The sequence below is a fragment of the Triturus cristatus genome, chromosome 2_2 (genome assembly GCF_964204655.1).
Source record: "Triturus cristatus chromosome 2_2, aTriCri1.1, whole genome shotgun sequence".
In the NCBI taxonomy this organism is placed as follows: Eukaryota; Metazoa; Chordata; class Amphibia; order Caudata; family Salamandridae; genus Triturus; species Triturus cristatus.
This window is the reverse complement of record NC_140582.1, coordinates 1,218,657,427-1,218,679,411: the sequence shown is the minus strand read 5'-3', so window position 1 is coordinate 1,218,679,411 and position 21,985 is coordinate 1,218,657,427. Positions and strand designations below refer to the sequence as shown.

General features: G+C 48.7%; 1 protein-coding gene across 2 annotated transcripts in view; it reads left to right on the top strand.

Moving 5' to 3' along the window:
• Positions 1-651: 651 nt before the first annotated feature.
• LOC146863425 (E3 ubiquitin-protein ligase TRIM7-like) overlaps positions 652-21,985 on the top strand; it is a 222,421-nt gene continuing 201,087 nt past the window's right edge. For both annotated transcript variants that reach the window (XM_085642849.1, XM_085642848.1), the window contains exons 1-2: positions 652-4,347; positions 6,265-6,360. In XM_085642849.1, coding sequence (XP_085498975.1) covers positions 3,934-4,347; positions 6,265-6,360 — 510 coding nt within the window. In that variant the 5' untranslated portion in view covers positions 652-3,933. The remainder of the gene's footprint in view (positions 4,348-6,264; positions 6,361-21,985) is intronic.

Below are 21,985 nucleotides of genomic sequence, written 5' to 3'. Positions count from 1 at the left end.
CCAGCACGAAAAGGCAGTGAAAAACTGCCATCGTACTCCCTCGGTCGCAAAGAGGTGGCCGGGGGAGTACTGAGGGATTTCCGGACGGCGGATAGGCTCTCTGAGCCTGTCGTCCGCAACCCGGAAATCCGAGTCGGAATCCGGCCGACACCTTCCGATTTGGTCGAAAGGGCTCCGACCATCGGTCGGAGCCCTTCCGACCGAAATCTGAATCGGCCCCTTATTGTTTTAAGTTATTAAAAACCATACTATACATAGATACCTGAACATAATAAAAACATAAAATCACATTGGTGCGATAATTCATCACTTCAAGCCGGTATCATGCACATAACATCAAGATAAAATTTGGTAATCTCACAATCTGTCTATAGTGCCACACACTTGGTTTGTCCTAAGAGTGTGGGATTTAAGTCAATGAATAGACTTCATTGAAACCCAATGGTAAGCACTGGACAAAAAAAGCTTTATAAATACTCCATTTATTCCCCACTCCTGTCAAAAGAATAAAAGAGGATAAGCCCTCGTGAAACCAGCTCAGTACCACTTTGTACGCCTACGACCAGCACAGTTCATAAAGTGAAATATACATTGACATCCGGTGATAGTGATTAATTCCTCTTAACAGTCTCTAAACATCTGTATAAGATCCTCAAATAGCTTTAATAGTGCAACAAATAGTGGCTCCGTAAACAGCTTTGTGATACAATAGATGGTGGCTTATGGCCAAGCGATTCTAGCTCATGCAAATCCTAGCTTGCTTTCTAGAAAGAGCACTTGCCAACTTGGGGATGAGCCCACAGCAATTTGGTCAAAACATGGGGTTCGAGGGGACCCTGCCAAATAATTAAAATGCTCGATATAATGTGGGGGGCTTACATCACCCCCCCCATAGGGCCTGGCTAGATCTTTCGATTGACTATGATACAAGAATTTGGCTAAAAGTCCGACAGACAGCTCAGTCTTTCAGCAATCTGTGAAGATTGATTTCACGACCCTGAACATTTCCTAAAGAAATGTCATACATCTGGTGGAAAGTTGTACGTCGTTACAGCTAAAACATGCCGTAACAGCCTGATTGCATTGAGTGATGCTCAAGCGTCTGCATATCAGTTTTAACCAATTCCATCTTACATTTTTCAAGCGGGCAAAGGCAGATTACATGCATTAGGGATTCCTGCTTAAAATCCCACAGTCGACAATTGTGGTTGGTGAGACCACTTAAGCGTACAAATTTAGTAGTGTCTTTTTGAGGGCCAGGTTCATGGAGTTGGATAAATATCAAGCTTTTCTCTGGTCCTGATAGAACTGCATGGGCCATTTGCCCTAGTTCTTGTCGGTCTTCTTCCCACGATATTAATTTTTCATTTCTGACTAGCATCTTAGATATTAGTTTTTGCAGCAGTTTTTGTGTGAGTAAACTTAGCTCCGAAGCATTCAATTGCAGTTGTCACAAAGGGGACCCATTGAAATTTCTTTCCTGAAGACCACGATTAATCATTCCCTGAGGGATCCATTAGGGGCCAACGTGAGCTGGCGAAGTAGCTCAAAAAGCTTCCATCATTACTGCTTGCTTCTTCAATACAAATTCTAATCGAATTTGGGACGGTGGAGTGGCAATTGTCCGAAGAAACAGCTTCAGGAAACATCTTATTTGTGCGTTATCTAGCCTTTCGTCAACACGGTGTTTAAACATCAGGCATCTCCTGCTTCTGAAGAATGGAGATTGAGTGCTTCTTTCTTTCTTCTAGACAAATCCCAGGAAAATTCTGATGCATTTCGCAGCCGCCTCACAGCATGCAGAAAAGACGGTCAATTTGACAAACACACTATTGAGAAGGCACCACAGTCCCAGGTTGCAGCAGGTTGAGAATTGCTTTTTCTGCTTCAAACTCTTTCACAAACAAAGGAAACAACATCTTTGTGGTGGCAGGGTTCGTGGATATGGTGGACACCATGGCTAACCAGTGTATTACACTATTTGTTTAATCAATGACTCTTCTTGGCATTCCCTTCGCAAACAATCTTTCCGCTGTGGATTTATATTTCAGAGATCCACATGTCAACTGTTGTGTCAGATTCTGTAGGACGATCTCCAGCCGAACTGATGTTTGGGAGATACGTGAAGACCCAGCTCACACACAAGAAGGGGTCTTCGCTGTCCGTACATCATGAGGTGCACATTTGAGACCCTCATCCACAGGAGAGGATTAAAGTTTATACCGACAGCAAGAGGAGGTCTGCCAAGGAGATGTGTGGATGAGATAGACAGGAACCCTCACACAGCCTTCACTTTTGACCTATGCTGAACTGGCAATATTCATAGGAAAATCAATGAGTATGTATAATGTTAGTATCTACACTTTAAAGGATGTCTAAATACAGGTAGGTACTTCTTCTCTCCCTGTTTGTGGCCTGATCTCCCCATTTGTTAGGGAATTACCGGATCTATTATCATTCATTTTAGTGAGTATATCACTTCAACTCTTACAATGCATATGAAACTGTCCTTCACACCTTTACACCTTAATCATGGTCAATGGGTTGGGCAAGTGCAGGAATCAGTGCTCTTGAAGAAGGCCACAGACCCATCTAGGCTTTGTTGGGGCCCAAACATGTCTACGTATGGATGTGGGGACAATAGGCATTATGTAATATTTACTTCTTGTCTTGGTTTTTAATCTTGTCAGTGGCACTGCTAATAAAAGGACATAGGGGCTCCACTAGGTCATTTTAACAATATCTCTTAATTTCCCAATTATTAGTAATGACAACATCTTCGAAAGTGCAAAGTCTCGGTTGAGGCCATGCTGGCAAAGACATCCCTTGAATGTGGACAGTACCCTATGATGAAGCATGCCACTAACCAGTGGGTGAGGGTTCGTTGCCCATCACACAATACCAGCACTACGCAAGTGCCGGTCACACACATGATCTTCTCCTATGTTTGCTACACCTGCCGGTCTTGAGTGGTCTGTGGGATGGACAGTTCCTCCTTCTGAAGAACTTGTTGTTCCTCAGAATCCTGGATGGAGCTTGTTGTGTCTTCTACAGCCGGGGACTGCTCTGCCACAGAGATGCTGTCTGAAGATGATATTGGGGCCTTGATGAGGCTGAAGACACACAACCAGTCATCATCACTCCTAGACTTCCAAGGGAATATCCTAGCTCCGGATTGGCTGATCGCTGTCAAGGAGTGATACCTGTTCACCGCGTGATGTTCTGATATGTTGTAGGGGACATGTAGGGTTGTCAAATCCAGTCGCTGCTCTCCCTGAGAGGGAGGTCAGGGGGGTGAAGGGGCGGAGCTTGCAGACTATGCCAGAACTTAAACAGGGAGGACACAACTGGGCTCAGCCCCATCTCACTTGAGCACATGTGATGATCGCGGTGGTTCATTAACTGCTGAGTTACCTGGGGGGCGGTCCAGCAGAGGCCAGACTCAGAGACCTCCCAGATGCCTCACCTGAAACCATCCAAAGGAGAAATGTGTCTGTTGGATTCGTTGCAGCTGAAACTCAAATATTTACTTCCCTGCACTATGCCAAATATTGTGATCCTGGGCAACTCATTTTGTATCATTTTCAAAATGGTTCTGTGTTGTTGATATATCTACCCTGATGCTGTAGCTGCCTGTGTCGGTAAAGAGGCCTCCTCTCGCGCTGTCTCTGGATGCTGCGTCACAACATGATCTCATATCACTGTAAAACCTGTCCGTCCAGTCTCCTCTTCATTGCCAGGGTGCGCATGAACGTGCTGTATTGTCCTCTGTTCCTGTTCACTGGAGTCACATTTCACATACTTCACACGCGTTGTTTTGGGTGGTGCTTGGCATTCACCAGGGTTAGGTCACATGGCACGTGCGCACTTCCTGAAACTCGTACTGTGAAGTGAACCTTAAGTTTCGGTTTCATTTCGCGCTCCCGAGGCACCATGGCTGCCGCGAGCCCCCTGCACAGCCTGAAGGCCGACGCCTCTTGCCCCATCTGCCTGGAGTTTTACAAGGACCCGGTCATCACAGAGTGTGGGCACAACTTCTGCCGCGCCTGCATCCTCGGGTGCCCCCCGGGGCCTGGCCAGGCCCTCCTCTGTCCTCAGTGCAGAGTGGCCTCGGCCCGGGGGAGGCTCAGGGCGAACCGGCAGCTACAGAGCATTGTAGAGTCGGTGAAGCAGCTCTCCCTGCAGGCAGAGAGGTCGGGTGAGGGGGGCCTGTGTCAGGAGCACGAGGAGAAGCTGAAACTCTTCTGTCAGGAGGACAAGAAGCTCATCTGTGTCATCTGCAGGGAGTCCAGAGACCACAGATCACACACTGCGCTCCCCATAAAGGAGGCCGCCATGGAGTACAAGGTAAGGAACCAGAGACCTCAGATCACACAGTGCGCCCCTATAGAGGAGGCAGCCATGGAGTACAAGGTAGGGAGCCAGAGACCACAGATCACACACTGCGCCCCATAGAAGAGGCAGCCTAGGAGTACAAAGTAAGGAACCAGATCACACACTGTGCGCCCCATAGAGGAGGCAGCCATGGAGTACAAGGTAAGAAACCAGAGACCACAGATCACACACTGCGCTCCCCATAAAGGAGGCTGCCATGGAGTACAAGGTAAGGAACCACAGACCTCAGATCACACACTGCGCCCCTATAGAGGAGGCAGCCACGGAGTACAAGGTAAGGAGCCAGAGACCACAGATCACACTGTGCGCCCCATAGAGGAGGCAGCCATGGAGTACAAGTTAGGGAGCCAGAGACCACAGATCACACTGTGCGCCCCTATAGAGGAGGCAGCCACGGAGTACAGGTTAAGTAGACAGAGACCACAGATCACACTGTGCGCCCCATAGAGGAGGCAGCCATGGAGTACAAGACAAGGAGTCAGAGACCACCGATCAGACTGTGCGCCCCATAGAGAAGGCAGCCACGGAGTACAGGGTAAGGAGCCAGAGACCACAGATCACACTCTGCGCCCCATAGAGAAGGCAGCCATGGAGTACAAGGTAATGAGCCAGAGACCACAGATCACACTGTGCGCCCCATAGAGGAGGCAGCCACGTAGTACAGGGTAAGGAGTCAGAGACCACCGATCACACAGTGCGCCCCATAAATGAGGCAGACATACAGTATAAGATAAGGAGCCCAGAGACCACAGATCACACTATGCACTCCATAGAGGAGGCGGCCATGGAGCACAGGGTAAGGAGCCCAAAGGCCACAGATCACACAGTGCGCCGCATAAATGAGGCAGCCGTACAGTATAAGGTAAGGAGCAAGGGGTCCTAGATCACACTGTGCACCCCCCATAAAGAATGCAGCTATTGAGTACTAAGTAAGGAGCCCTAAGTCCATACATAACTCTCTGCGCTCTCGATTGAGAGGCAGCCATGGAATACAGGGTAAGGAGCCAGAGATCACACATCACACTGTGCGCCCTCCATAAAGTAGCAGCCGTTGAGTACAAGGTGAGGGGCCCAGAGACCCCAGCTTGCACAGTGCGCTCCCCATAACGAAGCAGCCATTGAGTACAAGGTAAGGAGATCAGAGAACCCAGATTACACAGTGCGCTCTCCATAAAGGCGCATGTTTATCTCCTGCTTTTGAAGTGAAATGTAACCTTAGCGGGTCCCAACCCTGAACTGAGGGGATTCCTAGTCAGTGCACGGATTGAAGTTGGCATTCAGTTTAGAGACTTTCATCCTAAATTTAACGTACACTGTAGCCATCCCATTTACCCGCTCTTTGTAATCTGAGCAGTCGCTTCTGCTGTTGAAACCTGTGCTTCATTTATGCCTTCCTAACTGCTGACTGACTGCGGTTTACTTACAGGTATTTACAGTTTTGTTGTGTTACAAGAGATTACCTCCTACAGCCTTTCCTTTTCACACCCCCTGTACCCCAGCGAGATTGTCAGATAATTCATTTTACTTTTCTTTCTCTGACTGGAAAGTGAGAAGAGTTTATAAACACCAATTCTCATGTTAAGAAAATAAGCAGCAATTTGTCAGAAGGCAGAGCCTGGCATTTGACCTCTGTAATTGAAGTGCAGCAAACATGACAGATAAATACAGAATTTAAAGGGATGTTTATTTATTGCTTGGACTTTCATAACCCACCAAAAATCGCCTGCAGACCCACCTAGGGGTCACGACCCACAGTTTGGGAAACACTGTGCTAGTGCATAGGCAGGTTTGTTTGTGTTACTTGCTCCCAGATAGCACACCTGCCTGTGCAGGTGCAAACTTTCACCCCATGACTTTTCCACTCTGCAGGATGAACTCCAGAGCTGGCTTCGTCTCCTGATGAAAGAGAAGGAAGGAATCATGGCATCTAAGCAGAAAGTAGAAGAGGAATTTAAAGCTGTAAAGGTGAGAGGATACTACTACGTCAACGTAGGCAATTGTGCGTCTATCTGTGTCCATGTAGGCATGGTAGTTGTTCTGAGAAGTTGGCCTGGTATATGCTGTCCACTAGTTCTAGTGGGCACCTTGTATCAGTCCAAACAACCCCTTATGGTGAATTGGTTAAAGACAACCTTTATTGAAAGCTATCCTAGTGGTAGCTATGGAGAGCAAAGCGGTACAAAGGGGGGTGGTGATGGACGGAGCATCAGAACCAATCAAACACTCACACCCAGTCAACAGATCTGGGTTTTATCCATCACCGTTCTTTAGCCCACTCTGCCACCCCAGTTCAGACATGGCCATATGCAAATCAGTCTGACCTTGTGCCTCATGGGAACAGTCCAGCCCGAACTGCCAAGCCATACCTTCCCTTGACCGGAAACAAGCTTCCTAGGACCGGTTCCTGGCATTTCAGCCGTCTTCAGCCAGGCTTGCTTGAATCCAGTGGCAAAGTGAGCAAGGGACTCACGTCTGAGCATACCCTGCCAACTTATGGCGAACAAAGCGGTACAAAGGGGGGTGGTGATGGACGGAGCATCAGAACCAATCAAACACTCACACCCAGTCAACAGATCTGGGTTTTATCCATCACCGTTCTTTAGCCCACTCTGCCACCCCAGTTCAGACATGGCCATATGCAAATCAGTCTGACCTTGTGCCTCATGGGAACAGTCCAGCCTGAACTGCCAAGCCATGCCTTCCCTGGACCGGAAACAAGCTTCCTAGTACCGGTTTCTGGCATTTCAGCCGTCTTCAGCCAGGCTTGCTTGAATCCAGTGGCAAAGTGTTCTGCATTCTGTCCATCAATTGTTGTTTTTGCAAATGTCACCCTGAGTGGGAAGGGTATGCTCAGACGTGAGTCCCTTGCTCTCCATGCCACTGGAATCAAGCTATCCTGGCTGATGAGGGCTGAAAGCCCGAAACCGGTCCTAGGATGCTTGTTTCCAGTCCAGGGAGGACCTGGCTTGGCAGTTCGGGCTGGACTGTTCCCATGGGGCACAGGGTCAAGACTGATTTGCATATGGCTGGGTTCAAACTGGAATGGCATGGTGAGCAAAAAAACGATGGATTTAGGCCCAGATCTCTGTACTGGGTTGAATGTATGACATTGTTCTGCATTCTGTCCATCAATTGTTGTTTTTGCAATTGTCACCCTGAGTGGGAAGGGTATGCTCAGACGTGAGTCCCTTGCTCTCCATGCCACTGGAATCAAGCTATCCTGGCTGATGAGGGCTGAAAGCCCGAAACCGGTCCTAGGATGCTTGTTTCCAGTCCAGGGAGGACCTGGCTTGGCAGTTCGGGCTGGACTGTTCCCATGGGGCACAGGGTCAAGACTGATTTGCATATGGCTGGGTTCAAACTGGAATGGCATGGTGAGCAAAAAAACGATGGATTTAGGCCCAGATCTCTGTACTGGGTTGAATGTATGACATTGTTCTGCATTCTGTCCATCAATTGTTGTTTTTGCAGCTATGGAGAGCAGCCTTCAGGATAAGTCTTGAAGTAATGTAAAGCAGTTGTCTTACCAGTCTATAATCTCTTGAATGACCAAATGAAATGAGAACCACACCAGGTATATATATGTAAAATATGCATATTTGTTTCTAAACACACTCTACTAGTCTCTTTATGAGGCTACAGTTCGAAGTAAATAAGTTACCAAGCAAATATCAGCAGTTATTAGCACAATACATGTTTGAGCCCTAGGGCCGTACCAAACCATATACCAAAATAGTGGTACAAGAACCACGACTGAGCAAGACACAAGGCCTAGAGCCTGTAGAAGTGCTTGGACCCCAAGAAACCACCCAAGGTAGTGACACAGGGGACCCACGGGGACGCGTGCAGTGTGAGAACACAGCCGCGAATCACCGTTAACTTCTATGGGGAAAGTCGCGGTTGGATTTTTAAAGAATTAGGACACTTTAGAGAGGACTTCCAGTCAACCCCTTTAAACTTAAGAGTTTCTAGGGCCCACACCCACGTGAGTACCGTAGTACTAGTGTTATCTCAACCAGGGGAGCCGGGTGCATACATGTCAAATGGTGTCGGGAATTGTCGTTGTTTTCAATGGCAATCTTCTGGAAAGTGCTGCTGCCATGAAGAGGAAGAGTGTCCAGTGTGACCCAAGCCTGGATCGAGGAAGAGGAAGATCTGAAAGCAGAGGGGACAGAGTCTGGGTCACTAGCCAGTGACCAGGGGCACGATAGTCAAATGCCCTCAGATGTCGGGTGCTTCAGGTGAGTTGACGGGTGCCTTGACTCTTCAGCCACGAGGTCCAGGAGGCGTCGATAGACCAGGAGCTGGAATCGAGCTTTTCACGAAGTCTGTTGAGTGCTGTGGTGTCGGCGACCAGATTGGACCCAACAAGCCTTGGCAACGGCAAATCACGGGGAAACAAAGAAGCAGCTGCGGTGCAGGCCAGCAAGGTCTGAGGGACTCACCCAGCGAGGGTAAGTCAGGGCACTTCTGGAGCAACCAGGAAAGCCCAAGCAAATGAAGAGTTGCCTTCGTGGGACCCACCAGCCAACAGACTAGAGATTGTGAAGGAGCCTCGACCTGCCGCACTTGGAGCTGGCCCACGGAACACTCGTGGAGTGTAGGCCAGTGATCTTCGCTGCAGTTGGTGCTCGGGCTGGGGCTACTTGAAACCCAAAGCACGGCTTCCAGAGATTTCAGGAAGTTGGTGCACTTGCAAATGTGCTCGGTGTCCAGGGGTCATGGTTCTACCTCACCCACGACAGCTACGTGCCTCAGCTTTGCTGTGGACTCAGGGCAGCTTCGGGGAAATCTGGAAATCCACCTTTGGTGATGCAAAGACTTCGGCGTCCGGCGGGAGCTTCAGTGATGCAGACCGGACAGATGCTTCGTTGGTGCCTGCCAAGCAGGGGAGTCACTCCTTGACACCAAGGGAGATTCTTCAGTCCTCTAATCATGATGTAGAGCATCGAAGTTCCAGGATTCAGCTATAGAGTTTCGTCCAGGGATATCTAAAGTCCTAAGGATTGGCGTTCCTTACTTATACCTAAGGAAGGGGTTGGACTAGCTCTGGGGACCCACCTATGGGAGGGTTTGCAAAGAGGGGCGGTTACACCCATTTCCTTTGTCCAGTTTCGCGCCAGAGCAGGGGCTGGTAGCCCCTGACTCCGGTTTGAACTAGACTATGCATAGGGACACCAAATGTGCCCCCAGTGCAGGACTTCAAAGCACTCGAGCGTGCTTCCACCCAGCCCTAATACACATCATCGTGTCTGGGGAGGTGGTTGCATCTCCCTGTGATAGGAAACCTATTGTCCAGGTCTCCCCTGCCGGAGTTTCGGTCTGCAGCAGGAGGCGAGACCCGTGTCTGTGGCAGTAGCATCCATTTCGTGATGCCAGGGCTTTTGAAAGTTGGTACCGGGTATACCGGTTGGTACGTGTCTCTCCCTCTAGAAAGGTGGAATGCTACCCCGCTGCCAGGACTGGCAGAGGGGGGGGGGGGTAGTATTCCAAGGTGTTTGACACCAAACACGGCATGTTTCCGTGCAGCCATTCCAAAGTTAGCATTTACCACAAGGTTATAATGCACTTAAGAGTATATGGTCAGGCTGCACCACAAACAGCATTAGAGAAGGGACTCCGAACGCTGCAGAGGGGCTCTGCTCATGCAAGAGCACCCTCTCACATGAAAACTAAGCACTCTTCCTTCAGGATTGATAAGGCCTGCCATAGGAGTGACTTATAGGTTTCTTATGTGTGTGTATAGATAGTGATATAAGTAACCTATATCACAGTAAGGGGTGCATGCACCACCTTACCCAGGCTGCAGTAGCAGACCTGTGGTGTCATTTTGGAAGGCTGCCCAGGGGTGGCATAATACATGCTGCAGCCCCTGGTAAGCCTCTGGGGTACCTATGCCCTGGGTACATAGTATACCACATACTAGGGACTTATAATGGCACCCCAGAATCCAATCTGTGATGTACCTAATGTACATGGAAACCATTTTAGAGAGGAAGCAGCTAGGCTGGGGTCCTGATTAGCAGGGCCCCAGCCAGACTAAAGTCGAAAAACAGTGAAACACCAGCAAAAAGTGGGGGTAAACATAAGAGGCAGATCCTACTCTCCTACACAACCTCCCCCTCAAACGTGGGGACATTAAACTAGCCTAGACCAGTTGAGTCTTCATGTTCTAAGTGGAAATACCTAGAGAGTCCATCTGCATTGGCATGGTTACTCCCAGGTCTATGTTCCACTGTAAAGTCCATCCCTTATAGGGAAATGGACCACCTAAGCAGTTTGGGGTTCTCACCATTCATCTGTTTTAGCCACAAGAGGGGCTTATGGTCTGTCTGAATAATGAACTGAGTACCAAACAAATATAGCCTGAACTTTTTCAGAGCCCAAACCGCAGCAAAGGCCTCCCTCTCAATGGCTGACCAACGTTTCTCTCTAGGGGTCAGCCTTCTGCTAATGAAAGCTACTGGCTGATCTTGACCTTCATCATTCAATTGTGACAGTACAGCCCCCACCCCCAACTCAGATGCATCTGTTTGGACAATGAACCTTTTGGAGTAGTCAGGACTCTGCAGAATGGGAGCAGTGCACATGGCTTGCTTCAGGTCATCAAATGCCTTTTGACAGCTAACTGTCCACTGAACCTTTTTGGGCATTTTCTTGGAAGTTAAGTCGTTCAGGGGTGTCTCTATTGATCCATACCCCTTGACAAATCTCCTATAGTACCCAGTCAGGCCTAAGAAGGCTCTCACCTAAGTCTGGCTGGTTGGAGCAACCCAGTCCATTATGGTCTGGATTTTGCTCTGTAGTGGTTGAACCTGGCCTCAACCTACAAAGTGGCCCAGGTACACAATCTGGCTCTGCCCTATCTGGCACTTGGTGGCCTTGATAGTGAGGCCTGCTTTTTGCAGGGCCTCCAAAACATTCCTCAGGTGGACCAGGTGACCCTCCCAGGTGGAGATAAAGACAGCAATATCTTCTAGATATGCTGCACTGTAGGCTTCCAGACCTGTGAGAACTGTATTCACCAACCTTTGGAAAGTGGCAGGTGTATTCTTCAAACCAAAGGGCATCACCACAAATTGATAATGCCCACTAGGGGTAGAAAATGCAGTTTTTGGCTTTGCATCGTCAGCTAGTCTGATCTGCCAGTAGCCAGCTGTCAAGTCAAATGTGCTTAGATACTTGGCTGAGGCTAAAGTGTCTATTAGCTCATCTGCCCTTGGTATTGGATGGACATCAGTCCTAGTGACTGCATTGTGGCCTCTGTAATCCATACAAAACCTCATTTCTCTCTTGCCATCTTTGGTGTAAAGTTTTGGGACCAGGACTGCTGGTCTAGCCCAAGGGATATCTGAAGGCTCAATAACACCCAGTCCCAACATTTTCTGGAGTTCTGTCCTGATACAGTCCCTGACATGGTCAGGTTGCTGTAGATCTTATTCTTCACAGGCAGACTGTCCCCAGTGTCCACTTCATGAGTGCACCAGGTGGTCTGACTTGGAGTCAGTAAAAACATGTGTCTAAACTGATTGAGCACCTGTCTGCAATCAGTTTGCTGCTGGGCAGTGAGTCTGCCTGCCAAGGCCACACCATCAACTGACCCATCATCACTGTTCTGTGAGAGCAGGTCAGGGAGCGGGTCACTCTCTTCCTCCTGTCCCTCATCAGTAGCCATGAGTAAACCCATGTCTGCCCTGTCCACATATGGTTTCAGTCTGTTGACATGGAGAACCCTGTGGAGACTCCTGGGCGTTCCTAGGTCTACCAAATATGTAACCTCACCCTTCTGCTCAACAATGGTATGGGGTCCACTCCACTTGTCTTGGAGACCTGCTGGGGCCACTGGCTCCAACACCTACACCTTCTGCCCCGGCTGATAAACAGTCAGCACAGCCTTTTGGTCATGCCAGGCTTTTTGTAATTCCTAGCTAGCCTCAAGGTTTTTGGTTGCCTTTTTTCATGTATTCAGCCATCCGGGGGTGGAGACCAAGTACATAGTCCACTATGTCCTGTTTTGGGAGCTTGAGAGGTAACTCCCATCCTTCCTTCATGAGACACAATGAACCCCTGACAGGGTGACACAACAAAAGTTCAAAAGGGCTGTAACCAACCCACATTTGTGGCACCTCCCTGTATGCAAATAAAAGGCAGCGCAAGGGTATGTCCCATCTTCGCCTAAGCTTTTCTGGGAGCCCTTTAATCACGCCCTTTAAGGTTTTGTTGAACCTTTCAACTAAACCATTGCATTGTGGCTGACAGGGTGTGGTGAATTTATAATTCACTCCACACTCCTTCCACATTGCAGTCAAGTAGCTAGACATAAAGTTTGCAACTCTGTCAGATACTACCTCCTTAGGGAAACCCACTCTTGAGAAAACTCCCAGAAGGGCTCTTGCCACCACAGGGGCTGTGGTGGTCCTAAGGGGAATTGCCTCTGGGTACCTGGTAGCATGATCCTCTACCACCAGGATACATCTGTGCCCAGACGCTGTTTGGGGATCCATGGGACCAACAATGTCAATCCCCACCCTTTCAAATGGCACCCCCACCACAGGTAGTGGTATCAGGGGGGCCTTTGTGGTGCCACCTGCCTTGCCATTGGCTTGGCAGGTTACACAGGAGCGACAAAACACCTTGGTGTCGTCAGACATGTGGGGCCAGTGAAAGTGAGGAACAAGTCTGTCCCAAGTCTTGTTCTGGCCCAGGTGACCTGCTAGAGGAATATCATGGGCTAGGGTCAGTAGGAAACCCCTAAACTTCAGAGGTATAACCAACCTCCTGGTGGCACCAGGCTTGGGGTCTCTACCTTCTGCATAAAGGAGTCCATCATCCCAATACACTTTATGGGGGCCACTAGTATTCCCAGCAGCCTAAGCAGCAGCTTGCTGTCTGAGGGGTTCAAGAGAGGGGTAGTTCCACTGCTCCTGGCTCAGTTCTGCCCCGGAAGGGCCTTCTGTCCCCAAGAACTCAACCTGGTCAGGTTCAAGCTCCTCTGGGACAGTTCCTTCCAAAGGGCTGAGATCCTCTCCCTCAGGAGTCTGATCTGCTTCCTGAGTCAGGAGGGAAGGCACTGCCTTAACCCTACTGCTCCTCCTCCTGGATGACCCTTGGTCCATTATCCCAGAATCCAAGGCCTGTTCAGTGTTAGTCATTTTGGCCTGTGACCTAGTCACAGCAAACACATATGCAGGGATTCCCAGCATCGCTGCATGGGTCCTGAGCTCCACTTCTGCCCAAGCTGAAGTCTTTAGATCATTGTCAAGCAAGCATTCGACTGGTAGGTCTGCACTCACCACAACCTTCTTAAGGCCAGTTATCCCTCCCCAGGAGAAGTTAACAACTGCCAGAGAATGGTCTGTTCTGACGTTGCTAGCATTGGTCGCTTGGTACATTTCACCAAGTATAATCTGCCCAGGATCCACAAGATCTTTTGTCACCATTGTGACACTTGCTCCTGTGTCCCTAAATGCCAAAGCCTCTTTTCCATTGATTAATGGCTGTTTTCATTTATTCTGCACTAGACTAGCGCATACAGCACTCACCTAGTAGAAGTGGAACAGCACCTTTGCGCCCTGTGATCTCCCCGGTCCACCGCAGTCATTAGCGGGCTGTTTGTTGTTGAGGGAGATCCCGGGGAACAGTCCTAACTCAGAAGTGACTCACTTCCTGGCAGGGCCACGCAGAACTGCCATCTTGGATAGGTCGGCGGTATAGTTTTTCCGCCACTAACCAAGCCGGGCAGTATAAGGGGAGGAAATGGTGCGAGCGCGCCAAAGGCAAGCCCGTCCGCGCCTCGACCGAGCCCAGCGCCAGAACCCCTGGCACTGGAGCCCCAAAATCCAATTACATCATCAGATATTCCTGCGAAGAACTACTGGCACTAAGACAGTGTAATACTTCTGACATAGTCACATGCTCACCAGAAAATCTGCCATCTATAAGTACCACAACACCAGTGCCTACAGACTCAACTCAGTCCTCCCCCACAAGCCAAAACAACATCCACTGCCTACTCTTAAATACTAGATCTCTGGTGAAACATCAACTAGAGTTCTATGATCTTGCTCAAACACTTAACATAGATGTAGCCTTTCTAACAGAGACGTGGGCAGATGACAGCTCTGGCCCCGATATAGTTGCAGCCACAACCCCTGGCATCACCATTTTTAGATCAGACAGGCAACTTAAAAGGGGTGGGCGTCTGGCGATCCTATAAGACCAGATTCGAACCGCTACATACAGTAGACTTCGAAGCTATGACCTTCTCTATCGAACCACCAGACTCATTAGCCCTTAAAGGAATCCGAGTGTATCGCCCTCCTGGAGACAGGAATAGCTTCATAGATAAAATCGCCTCCGAAATGGAAGCTCTAATGAAAACTTTACGGTGCTGGGAGATTTTAACTTCCACTTGGAAAATACAAAATACCCTAACTCACTAAGACTTATTGACCTAATGGATTCATTTGGACTACCTCTAGTTAGCCAAGGTCCAACACACAAAGCCGGCCATATGCTGGACGGTATATTCTCCAACTGGGAGAATCTTGTGATATCTCCATCCGTCCCATGAACCTGGTCAGATCACTGGGTGGTTAACTGGCATATGAAGGCTATAACATTAGCACAGCACAGACATACTATACAACACACCACCAGCAGAGCCTGGCATAAAATCCTGCCAGACGAATTTGTGGAGATGATTGCTGCTACCCCTTGCCGATTGGAGCAGGACGCAGATCACAACATTGAAACTCTCTCTCACTGGCTCAATACTGGGTTGGACAAAATAACTCCCATCACTAATATATCAGTAAAAAGGAAACTGTCCCAACCCTGTTACAATGAAAATCTGAGACTATCCAGACAGGAATGTCGTAGACAGGAACAAAGATGGAGAAGAAATTATAGGGAAGAGGAGAAAACTGCATATAAAATCAAACTTGCAAAACATAAAAAAGACATCATAAAAGCCAAAACAGATTACTTCATGGAACACATAAAAATGCTTGTGATACCAATAAAACCCTATTTTCGGTTATCAGTAAGCTGGTCAAACCCTATAAGGTCAGCCATACGGAATCAAACCAAGCTTTCTGCGACCTACTAGCGAACTCCTTCCAAAAGAAGGTGATCAATATCTATGATAAATTTGCAACCATTAACATCCAGAAGAAGCTTACACCCAACCCTAAGCAAAATATAACCAGCCTTCTTGAATTTAGAAACCCCTGCGACGACCAACTTAAAGACCGTATCCTATCAATTAAGGCTGGCTCCCCATATGACCCATGCCCGCCCAACATAATTTACTTGATACCCACCCAACTGGCAGTACATCTGGGTCCTATCATCAATTCAGTATTCACCAGCGGCATTTTTCCTGCTCAATGGAAACGCACCTCTATTCTCCCTCTCCTAAAAAAAGACAAGCTTGATAGCTCAGAACTCAGCAATTATCTCCCTATCGCAAGACTCCCCTTCGCCGCCAAATGCATTAAAAAATCAATGAACAAACAAATTACAGAACATATTGAATCAAATTCACTATTAGATGAAATACAACATGGCTTCAGGAAGCATCTTAGCACTGAATCTGCCCTTATTACAGACACAGAAGATATCCGTGCAATCCTAGATGGAGGAGGAACAGCCGCGCTAGTGCTGCTTGACCTCTCGGCGGCCTTTGATACGGTCAGCCATGAGATCTTAGCTGACCGTGTGCAGGATGCAGAAATAAAAGGCACTGCATTTGAACTTTTAAAATCATTTTTAACCAATCGGCAACTAAATGTAGCAATGGGATCAGCAACCTCCAAACAATTATCCCTGCCATGTGGAGTCACTCAGGGCTCGGCCCTGAACCCCACACTTTTTAATCTATATGTAGCACCATTAGCCTTGATAATAAAAGAAGCAGGATGCGCCCTAGCTTCCTATGCTGATGACACACAGATTGTGGTGTCATTAACAAATGGAGGAACGTACCCAGGTGAGGCCTTCAAGACCTGTATGAAGAGAGTAAGTGACTGGATGGATGGCAACTGTCTGAAGTTGAATGCGTCTAAGACGAAGTCATTATTTTTGGTAACAAACCTTCCCTCTGGATGCCCGACTGGTGGCCACCAGTACTTGATGCGCTGCCTATACCTTCCACCAAAACTAAGGATCTGGGCATCATCATTGATAAAGAACTGAAATTTAAGGACCAAGTCAGCAAAGTCACATCCATTTGCTTTTGTGCTATAAGATTAATCAATAAAATTAAGTAATGCATACCAGTGACTCTGGCTTTGGTCCTCTCCCACATAGATTACTGCAACAGTCTCTATCTCACCATTAATTCAGGCCTGATTAACAGGCTTCAGATAGTACAAAACGCGGCAGCACGTCCCATCTTAAAAATCCCCAAAAATGTATCAGCGAGGGAAGCCATAAAAAAACTACACTGGCTCCCAGTGATGCAAGTTTAAAGTCCTATGCCTGGCTTTTAAATCACTACACGACCAGGACCAACAGACTTCAGGAATAAACTAAAGTGGTATGTTCCTAATAGAACCTTACGGTCAGCAACGGCCAGGAACATGGCAATTATCCCCTTTAAGAAGACCACGTGGGGAGGCAGGAGCCTTTTCCGATCAGCAGCAATGCTGTGGAATACATTACCCGTCACCCTAAAAACAGCATCTTCTTTGATGAGCTTCAGGAAAGGCCTGAAAACGTGGCTTTTCACACAGACCACCTGAAGGAATTAACTCAGTTTGCCGCTTGCGCTAATGTGCCTCTGTCCCTAGCTCGTTTACAGCGCCAAGACGCCTTCGGGCATTAGCTGCGCTTTATAAATCTAATTTCAATTGTCTGTACTTGCCCATGTTACTGGGACTCACAGAGGAGGTCATATCTATGCCTCCATCACAGACTAAGACAGCCTGAGTAGTTACTCTGACTAGGCCAGAACCCACTTCAGTACCCAGGGTCAACCCTACTAAACCCTTGGCTTGTGTATTCCCTCCACCAATTGTAACTGCACCAGGGGGAGCAGGTGCCTTAGGGGCATTGGTGGGGGCTGGAGTAGAGTTGTTGGACTTGGTGCAATCACTGGTCCAGTGAGTCTTTTGCTTACAAATTTTGCACCATGGTTTCTTTTGGCCTTTCCCTTTGTTAGACTATAAATCACCACACGAAGAAGATTTTTGGGGGCCTTGTGAAGACTTCTGGTCTTTACCCTTCTCCCCACCCTTTTCAGAGTTTTTAGAATCTGCCTTCTTGGGGTCACCACCTTGGTTCTGTACCTTTTGCTTGACCCTGGTTCTGACCCACTTATCTGCCTTCTTTCCCAATTCTTGGGGAGAGGTCAGATTAGAGTCCACCAGGTACTGGTGTAACAGCTGGTATCCTCTTCTCTTTCAGTGAGGATTTTATCTCTACCTTTGTCTGCAAAGGAGAGCCATAATATTGCTGCCCACTGCTCCTGGGGGACCCTTTGTACTTCACAGGCCCTCTCCAAGGCAGGTATCCATTTGTGGATCTCATCCCCACTCTGGTAGGGAGGGACAATCTCATTCAGGTTTCTATGGTCATGAGACCTCTCCTTATCTCTAGGGAAGTTGCTGCCACCATGGTTCTCTAGTCCCATCTTTTTTCTAGCTCTGCTTTCTGATCTGAAGCTGGGCTTCCTCATACTTCATCAGTCTCTTCCTTCTCTCCTGAGAGGTTTCCCTCCGTCTGTGAGAAGAGACAGAGGTCCCCACAGATGAGGTAGAATGGGTAGACTCACCTGAGTGAGATCTATCCCTTCTAAGCCCACTACCTAGAGGGACAAAGAGGGGGCCATTCTTGTCCTCCTCCTCCTCATCCAGTGGAGCTGGGTTGTCCAGGTCCTGATCATGATCACCCTGGCCAACAGCAGAGGTTGGGCCATGGGGACTTCCGCCCCTAGGTCCTTCCTCATGTGTTGCTCCACCCACTCTGCCTACCCCTTCAGACCCTGAAGGACCTTTGAGATCATCTAGCTTGAGTATCTCTATGAGATGCTGGGTGGTGGGGCTTTTGCCTTCTTCAGCCCCCTCACATTGCATAAGGCCTTCAACTCTGTGTAAGGGATTTCCTCATATCTGGAGGGAAGAAGCCCATGGGCTTCTGTCAGGGACTCACTGGTTCCTGGCATAAAAGATATTACTAGTGTGGTGTGGTGTAATGAACTACCTACACTAGTGTGGCCTACTAAACTCTCTTGAGTTGTGGAAAGGGTGTGCTAAGCCCTTGACAACCAACTCTAAGTTCAGTAGAACTCACTGTATTCTAAGCTTGTATTATATGTACCTAAGGTACCTTTAGTGGTTTTCAGTTGATCAATTCAATTGAGATTATCTGGTAAAACAATAGCAAGCTGGAATCCCACACGCTGCACACCAATGTGAGAAGGTTGCCTGATATATGCTGTCCACTAGTTATAGTGGGCACCCTGTACCAGTCCAAACAGCTCCTTATTGATGATAGGTTAAAGACAACCTTTACTGAAAGCTATCCTAGTGGTAGCTATGGGGAGCAGCCTTCAGGCTAAGTCTTGAAGGAATGTAAAGCAGCTTGTTTTACCAGTCTATAATCTCTTGAATTACCAAATGAAAGAGGACCACACCAGGTATATATATAAAATATATAAATGTATTACTAAACACACCCCTCTAGTCTCTTTATGAGGCTAGAGTTCGAAGTACATAAGTTGCCAAGCAAATATCAGCAGTTATTAGCGCAATACACGTTTGAGCCCTAGGGGCGTACCAAACCATATACCGAAATAGTGGTATAAGAACCACGACTGAGCTAGACACAAGGCCTAGAGCCTGTAGAAGTGCTTGGACCCCAAGGAACCACCTAAGGTAGTGACACAAGGGACCCACGGGGGACGCGTGCAGTGTGAGAACACAGCCGCGAATCACCGTTAACTTCTATGGGGAAAGTCGCGGTTGGATTTTTAAAGAATTAGGACACTTCGGAGAGGACTTCCAGTTAACCCCTTTAAACTTAAGAGTTTCTTGGGCCCACATCCACGTGAGTACTGTAGTACTAGTGTTACCTCACCCAGGGGAGCCGGGTGCATACGTGTCAAATGGTGTCGGGAACTGTCGTCGTTTTCAATGGCGATCTTCTGGAAAGTGCTGCTGCCGTGAAGTGGAAGAGTGTCGGTGTGATCCAAGCCTGGATCGAGGAAGAGGAAGACCTGAAAGCAGAGGGGACAGAGTCTGGGTCACTAGCCAGTGACCAGGGGCACGATAGTCGAATGCCCTCAGATGTCGGGTGCTTCAGGTAAATTGACGGGTGCCTTGACTCTTCAGCCACGAGGTCTAGGAGGCGTCGACGACAACCAGGAGCTGGAATCGAGCTGTCCCGCGGAGTCTGTCGAGTGCTGCGGTGTCGGCGACCAGATTGGACCCAACAAGCCTTGGCAACGGCAAGTCACGGGGAAATGAAGAAAAGGCTGCGGTGCAGACCAGCAAGGTCTGAGGGACTCACCCAGCGAGGGTAAGTCAGGGCACTTCTGCAGCAACCAGGAAAGCCCAAGCAAATGAAGAGTTGCCTTCATGGGACCCACTAGCCAACGGACTAGAGATTGCGAAGGAGCCTCGAGCTGCCGCACTTGGAGCTAGCCCACGGAACACTCGTGGAGTGTAGGCCAGTGATCTTCGCTGCAGTTGGTGCTCGGGGCTGGGGCTACTTGGAACCCAAAGCACGGCTTCCAGAGATTTCAGGAAGTTGGTGCACTTGCAAATGTGCTCGGTGTCCAGGGGTCACGGTGCCACATCACCCACCACAGCTACGTGCCTCAGCTTTGCTGTGGACTCAGGGTAGCCTCGGGGAAGTCTGGAAATCCATCTCTGGTGATGCAAAAACTTTGGCGTCCGGCGGGAGCTTCTGTGATGCAGAGCGGACAGATGCTTCGTTGGTGCCTGCCAAGCAGGGGAGTCACTCCTTGACCCCAAGGGAGATTCTTCAGTCCTCTAATCGTGATGTAGAGCGTCGAAGTGCCAGGATTCAGCTATAGAGTTTCGTCCAGGGATATCTAAAGTCCTAAGGACTGGGGTTCCTTTCTTATACCTAAGGAAGGGGTTGGACTAGCTCTGGGGACCCACCTATGGGAGGATTTGGAAAGAGGGGTGGCTACACCCATTTCCTTTGTCCAGTTTCGCGCCAGAGCAGGGGCTGGTAGCCCCTGGCTCCGGTTTGAACTGAACTATGCACAGGGACAGAAAATGTGGCCCCAGTGCAGGACTTCAAAGCACTCGAGAGTGCTTCCACCCAGCCCCAATACACATCATCCTGTCTGGGGAGGTGGTTGCACTTCCCTGTGACAGGAAACCTATTGTCCAGGCCTCCCCTGCCGGAGTTTCGATCAGCAGCAGGAGGTCAGACCTGTGTCTGTGACAGTAGCATCCATTTTGTGATGCCAGTGCTTTCGAAAGTTGGTACCGGGTATACCGGTTGGTACGTGTCTCTCCCTCTAGAAGGGTGGAATGCTACCCTCGCTGCCATGACTGGCGGAGGGGTAGTATTCCAAGGTGTTTGACACCAAACACGACATGTTTCCGTGCAGCCATTCCAAAGTTAGCATCTACCGCGAGTATATGGTCAGGCTGCACCACAAACAGCATTAGAGAAGGGGCTCTGAACGCTGCAGAGGGGCTCTACTCATGCAGGAGCACCCTCTCACATGAAAACCAAGCACTCTGCCTTCAGGATTGATAAGGCCTGCCATAGGAGTGACTTATAGGTTTATATGTGTGTGTGTATAGGTAGTGATGTAGGTAACCTATATCACAGTAAGGGGTGCATGCACCACTTTACCCAGGCTTCAGTAGCACACCTGTGGTGTCATTTTGGAAGGCAGCCCAGGGGTGGCATAATACATGCTGCAGCCCCTGGTAGGCCTCTGGGGTACCTATGCCCTGGGTACATAGTATACCATATACTAGGGACTTATAAGGGCACCCAAGAATCCAATCTGTGATGTACCTAATGTACATGGAAACCATTTTAGAGAGGAAGAATCTAGGCTGGGGTCCTGATTAGCAGGGCTCCAGCCAGACTAAAGTCGAAAAACACCGAAACACCAGCAAAAAGTGGGGGTAACCATAAGAGGCAGATCCTACTCTCCTACAGTTGTAGCTGTCGGTTATTGGAGCTGTCTATAGACGTCTAATTCACTCCTGAACTAATGTTTCAACAAGAGCTCTTGAAGGACATTGCTTTGCGGTGTCTTTTAGAGCTGTCTAGAGAGAGTTCCAATTCATTCACAAACTAATGTCTCAACATCTCCTTACGTTTTTATTGGTCCACAGCATTATCACTTCCTGATTGTTCGGATTGGATGTTGCGTTGTCTATGCATCCACCTAAGAGAGTGCCTGACCCTTGTGGCAGTCACAGTGGGGTTAAGTGCTAACACAAAGAGCAGTGTGGCAGTCACAGTGGGGTTAAGTGCTAACACAAAGAGCAATGTGGCAGTCACAGTGGGGTTAAGTACTAACACAAAGAGCAATGTGGCAGTCACAGTGGGGTTAAGTGCTAACACAAAGAGCAATGTGGCAGTCACA